Genomic DNA, 6,448 nt, shown 5'->3' on the forward strand with positions numbered 1-6,448 from the left:
TTGTGAGATTGATTTAGTGGTTAGATTAGCTAAAATTGTAAATTTTTATTGTATAGATCATCAAGCCAAATTATGTGCCAGGGTTGACCCATCCTATTTATGAGTAAGAATAAGGCCGACATTATATGGTCAACAATATGAAATATATTTATATTTAATAGACAAAGTTAAAAAATAGTAGTTGAGTGATCAATGATTATGAAATTGATCATAAATCTTCAAGTGAGAAAAAAGTGTGAAGTTGATAAAAGACTCTCTCTCTAAGTTAAATTGCCTTTAAATTAGAAAGTTTGGTTGTAATTTTATTCAATTGCTTAAATTTTGGGACTCCCGAATTTTTGCCATTATTATATATGGATGATTTCGTCATATTGGCTTGTATTTTCATCATAAACCGACTAAATTGGAAGTGTCGAGAGAATGCTCATAAGAGAAATCCTCATCTTTTCAAGGTTTATTATTGAGGCTAGAATAACATCGAAAAATGTAGAGTAAGAAGCTATTGAGAGAGATATATTGCTTTAGTTATAAATAAAAAAGTAAAAGACAAGACCCGTTATCATTCCCCAATTAGAGAAAAATAAGGTCTTGATTATATCTTCAATGGTGGTACCTACTACTATATTGACTTGCACATGACCACATACTGAGGTAATAAGTGGGTTCATGACGCATGTAATATCCAATATGTTAGGATATTTTTTAGCTCAAAAATTTGGATAGCCAAAGACAATGATCGTTGTCATAGATTTAGTCATAAATATTCTAAATTCTTTGAAATATGATGTGCTTATTCGCCAATAGTGACTTCCCCCAAGTGATCAGTATAATAGGGGGATAATTTTAATTGAAGCTACAATGGAGAGGCTTGGGTAATAAAATTGAGAAAGTTGTATTTTGTACCAAATTATTTACAATAATTTGGGGCCAATAAGAGCATGTCATCGAGGTTGGAATTTAAGATGGAATAAGCATTTTTGAACCTCCTACTAAAAAAAGGAGTTTGAAATTTTGTTGTACAACAATGTTAGCTCCTTTGAGAAAATTAACTTATGGGATACTTTGGGAGAAGGAAAGGCCAAAGCTATCAAGCTCACTTAGGCTAACATCAAGTTGCTTTTATTGAGGGTATAGGATGTCAAAGTGACTTATGACTTGGAGATCTCAATTCTAGCAAAATCATATGAATATACTTGTTAGCATGTTCTCTTTATTGGAGACCTCTTATAATGATTCATCCATTGTATCAGAAGTAGTTAATTCCAAATTGAATTATCACAAAGAGATTTTTCATGTTACTAAAGATAAGGTGGAGTGGCTAGTTTGCTACTAAGCTTTCAAGATTAGTTGAATGGATGCACATCTAGTCTTTTAGTATCAAATAGTTGTTCATATGGAATGGAGTCTATGGAGAGATTGAATAGCTTTAATATTATTTGAGAGCTTATTAGGTTACTAGCGACAAAGATTGTAGCACGAAAATCATAATGTATTTGGTTCTCAACTAATATTGACTACGCATTTCATGAGTTGATCTACAAAGGCAACATTCCTCACAAGGCTTCATTTCAACAATTAATGTTGTCATTTGCTTAAAAAGAACATAAATTACATTATTTAACAAGTTCAGATATAATGTTAAACCACTTAAAAAGGAAAAATGCTTAGTTGTTCATTATTTGTTGAGTTGTTGCTCACTCTTGCTGTGGCTTATAATTGTTATTATTATTATTATTATTGATATATATGTGATATTTGCATGAAAAAAGTTTGATTTAATTTTTTATGTAATTTTTTTCTTACTTTTTTATATGATTTTAATTATTATATAAGTTAAAGTCAATTAGGATATAATATATGATATCTTCTTGAAATAATCATTTTTTTTCTTTTATTTTATCATTTACTTCTTCATTACTCATTCTCAATTATGTTACACTAGATATTTGATAATTAGTAGGTGACAATTGGTAGATGGCATGACTTGTAAATGATTCCATATATTTTAACATATCTTTATTATTATTGGGCAATATTAGGGGGAGATAAAATCCTTGAAGAGAAGTTTTTAAAGCTTATGCATACTTTCATCCTGTATCTCTTTCTTTCTTATATGGGATTTATATCGAGAGATCCTTAATTAACGTGTGAGATCTATAACTCAATAATTACTATGATGTAGCCATCACTTTAATGCTACATCGCTCTTTTGTTTATCATGATATTTAGATTCTAAAAAGGTTTCAAGATGATTCCTATTATTAGCTTGTATCTCAATGATGCTTGAGGGAGGGTTTCCTCAACCATGCCTAGGAAAGAACTTGGTCACCTATAAACTTAGATCTTATAGTCCTAAGTCAGCCATGCTTATAGTTTTCTCTTGGCACTCCATTCTGATTGATTGCTCATGATCTTTAATGAGATGTCAATCAATAGAGTATATATCATCTTTCCTACACCATAATTTTACCCAAAAGCCTAGTGCATCACATGGTCATCACAGGGTGTTGTCTTGCAGAAGAAATGTTTTACTGTTTCCTTTATCATTCTAGCAGAACAATCCTTCATATTCTAGATATGTATATATGTGATGAATTTATAATTACTATAGTTGCACAATACAAAATGCTTCATAAGTCGATCATTGGCATGACTCCTGGCCTTTGACATTATCCATACTATATCATTGAAATTGTTGGATCTAATCTTATCCATGGAGCATTACAGCAAGTTAGCTTTAACCTAAAGAGAATAGATATAAAAGAAGGAAGAGAACAAAGAACCCTTTTTGCTTAATTAAGAATTACAAGTTTTCACTCCATCTAAGAAAATTGCAAGGAGAGTATATATATGAGGTTAAAAATTTACATGATTAGGGACCCATTATTTATAACAACATGCCAAAAAAGACAGTACACACTAGAAAACATGGAAATAACTAGAAAAATACATCATTTTACTATGTATTTGTTGAGTCTCAATGTTGGGGCAAATGATTGCGTCCTGTCACCTGAAATGCGGACATCTAATTCGGGCACGACATCTCACCCGGATGCACTGGGCCCAGGTATTTTTGAGTGACGTGACGCGTTTTTATTGGTGTCAGGACGAATCCGGACACCAGACACAATAATTTGCCCAATGTTGGGCGCTTAATGGAGGTAATCACTCAAGATTGAAACTTAAAATCTCATCCTAAATAGACTAAAAATGATTTCTTATGCCTAAAAAAACTTTCTTAGTGATCCCCTATTGAGCTTTCCGTTCAGTAAACAGCATCAGATATTGAGCTTTCCATGCTAATTTCCCCATCATTCCTGCAAATATTCAGAGGCCTAAGCAGACATCTACTCTGCTCTTCTGCAGCACTCCTTTCCGGCGGCCTTCTAAGCATGAGAAGGCTTCTCAGCGCATTGAGCTCCACCGCCACTTCCTTCATCATCGGCCTATCCTCTCCTCTAACATTCAAACACCTCCTCGCAAGCTCCGCCGCCGCAGACAAGCTCAGCGGCTCTGCATCCTTAGCCACCCGCCGATCCACTATTTCTAATATTCTGTTCTCTTTCTCCAACCCAACAAAATATGACGCCAGGTTCCTTTGCTCCTCCGACTTAGAAAATGAAACCGGCTTCTCTGCAGTCAAGAGCTCAACCAGAACAACACCGAAGCTGTACACATCGCTCTTCTCCGAGAGCAAGCCGGTGTGAAAGTACTCCGGGTCTAAGTAGCCCAGAGTTCCCTGCACCACCGTCGTAACATGAGTCTGATTATAAGGAACAAGCCTTGAAGCTCCAAAATCCGAAACTTTTGCAGTAAACTCCTCATCCAAAAGTATGTTGGCCGACTTCACATCCCTGTGAATGATGGGCGTTGAAGCCGCTTTGTGCAGATAAGCAAGAGCCGCCGCCGTCTCCCCTGCAATTCGCAGGCGAGTTTCCCACGATAAAGGCGACGTTTTTAATTCGCTGTCCGAATGCATGTGGTCGAAGAGGGTTCCATTGGAGATGAATTCATAGACGAGAAGAGGCACCTGTGTTTCCAAGCAGCAGCCCAGCAACTTAACCACGTTCCTGTGATTGATCTGAGAAAGAATGACCATTTCATTAATAAACTGCTCGATCTGAGTCTCATCCACCAGCTTCGATTTCTTGATCGCAACTTCCCTACCATCAGACAATGTTCCTTTATAAACTGTACCGTACCCGCCATGCCCCAATATGTGGTTGTCACTGAAATTGTCAGTTGCCGTTTCAAGCTCGCTGGCCGTGAAGATCTTGGCGGCGACCTCTCTGACAGATAAGTGCTGCTGTAGCAGAAGTCCTCCGTTCCGCATGAAATTCTTCTGCTTGAGCATTTCAACACGTCGTCCCCTCAGCTTTCTGTAAGTTAACAGGCCCAAAACAAAGAGGAGAAGCAAAAGGAAGAGCCCAGCAGCCAAAGCAATCTCGATTGGCGCAACTCTCTCGCAGCCGCTGCCTTGTTTCTTGCCATCGCCGGTTGTTCCAAAGGGGCAGGAACAACGGTAACCTCCGTCAAAATTCAAGCATTTCCTTGTACACGGGCTTGTCCCATTGACGCTGCACTCATCGACATCTGAAAAAAATTCAATTGTGTTTATTATTAATCATCATAATTTCAGTAAATATCAGAAATCAAGCTAAATTTATGTACCTTTGCATCCATCTGGTATATAAGGATTGCCATCATATCCTTCCAAGCAACGGCACAGATATCCAACTCCAGTACTCGAATCATTGCACTCTGATCTCTCCGCACAAATATAAGAATCGGCACCACTCCTCTTAGCCTCATCACATGACTTATTCCCAATCGACCAATTGAGCACGACAGACCTCGGCGCACCTCCTTCTACCACTCCATTAATATCTTCCGCTGAAAATTCAAAAGCTTTCTGTTCCAGAATGAACGCCCTGCCACACAGCATGTTTGTCACATTCGATCCTATCGTGTTTCGAATGCTTTGAAAATCAAGGTCGAAGCTTTTCAGATTTTCGGGTAAGGAAGCCTGGCAACAACCCACACCAGAACAAAATCCATCCACTACACTCTCTGTACTCTCGCAGAACGAGACGCAGCTTCTATTAACGGTCTTGTTGTTCTCCTGCTGCTGTAGGAAAACCATCGCGTCGCAGCCTATTACAGTAAGCACATTTTGAGTCGAGGAGAAGGTAAAGGGGGAGTCTTTGAGGAGGTCTCGATATTTGCTTGGTTCTTCCGCAAAGGGACTATCGCAGCGCCAGTTTAAGGGGTCAAGGTTGACGCGGAGAAAGCCATCGTTGAGAGATATGTCGATGATGGGAAGCTCATCGGAGAAGAGTTTGAGTCGTGGGGGTGAAGTTTGAAGATTTCCGTTTCCTTGATTGCAGGTGATGTTAAAGCCTGGTGCTAAAGACTTGTAACCTGAGATGCCGAAGGGGAAGGGGATGTCTGTGCCGTTGCAGAACTGGCCGCCGTCGTCTTCATCGAGCACTAATGGGCTTAAAAAAGATGGTGTGGAATTTGATGGCGAATGCAAAGAGGAAAGGGAGATGATGAGGTGGAGGAGGAGGAGGAGATGACCAGGCTTGACCATTAGTCCCAATGGTGAGGACTCTGAGAAGCTCATACAACTTATGTAATTTTTCCGGCTCGACAGGGTGGACCCCTCTTCGACCGCACTAATCTCCTTATTATTAACAAATAATCTTTAATGATTTAACGTTAAAAACTTTTAAATGTGATACAAATAAATATAAAAATTTAGATATTTATTATTTAAAAAAGATCATATACGAGCCTTATATCTTTATATTATATGCCAATATAATGCAGTGCATGAGCATGAAAGTAAGAAGAATATTAGTCCCAATGGTGAGGATAGCGTCCGAACGTGAGAAGAGCGGCGAATTGTTACGTCCGATGTCCGAACCGTTCGGATTCGCCCTTCGTCCGGTGTCTGAACCGTCCGGATTCGATTATTCAAATTCTCATGAAGGTGAAAGTATGGTACGCCCACCAGTAAGACGTCTCCAAGACCGACATTGCCAACATAATAGCGACTTTTGAGTTAAACTGGACATTCCATTCTTTGATGGACGATTGCACATTGAGGATTACTTGGATTGGGAAAGAGCAGTGTAAATGTTTTTGGAATACATGGAGTTTGTGCTCGAAAAACAGGTGAAGTATGTCGTCTGTCCTTTGAAAGGAGGGGTGGGCGCTTCGTGGCAGCAAGCTTTGCAAGTTAGGCGCCATGAAGGGAAGGGGCCCATTTAAAGTTGTTATAGGATGAAGCAGTTGGTACATGGTTATTTCCTTCAAGCGGATTACGAATAAATGCTCTATATGAGATATCAACATTGTACACAGGGAAACTGCACTGTTAATGAATACACCGAAGAATTTTACAAATTAAGTGCCAAAAAGAAACTCAATGAGTTTAACAATC

At 38.5% G+C, this 6,448-nt stretch overlaps 1 protein-coding gene across 1 annotated transcript; it reads right to left on the bottom strand.

Annotated features, from left to right (window-relative positions):
* Positions 1 to 2,828: 2,828 nt before the first annotated feature.
* LOC110099810 (wall-associated receptor kinase 2-like) lies at positions 2,829 to 5,676 on the bottom strand. Its single transcript, XM_020827097.2, has 2 exons — positions 4,672 to 5,676; positions 2,829 to 4,593 (listed from the first exon to the last, which is right to left on the bottom strand). Exons 1-2 carry the CDS (start codon positions 5,624 to 5,626, stop codon positions 3,266 to 3,268), a joined length of 2,283 nt encoding a protein of 760 aa, XP_020682756.2. The 5' UTR covers positions 5,627 to 5,676; the 3' UTR covers positions 2,829 to 3,265.
* Positions 5,677 to 6,448: the final 772 nt, after the last annotated feature.

The sequence above is a fragment of the Dendrobium catenatum genome, unplaced genomic scaffold, assembly GCF_001605985.2.
Source record: "Dendrobium catenatum unplaced genomic scaffold, ASM160598v2 fragScaff_scaffold_1608, whole genome shotgun sequence".
NCBI classification, from domain to species: Eukaryota; Viridiplantae; Streptophyta; class Magnoliopsida; order Asparagales; family Orchidaceae; genus Dendrobium; species Dendrobium catenatum.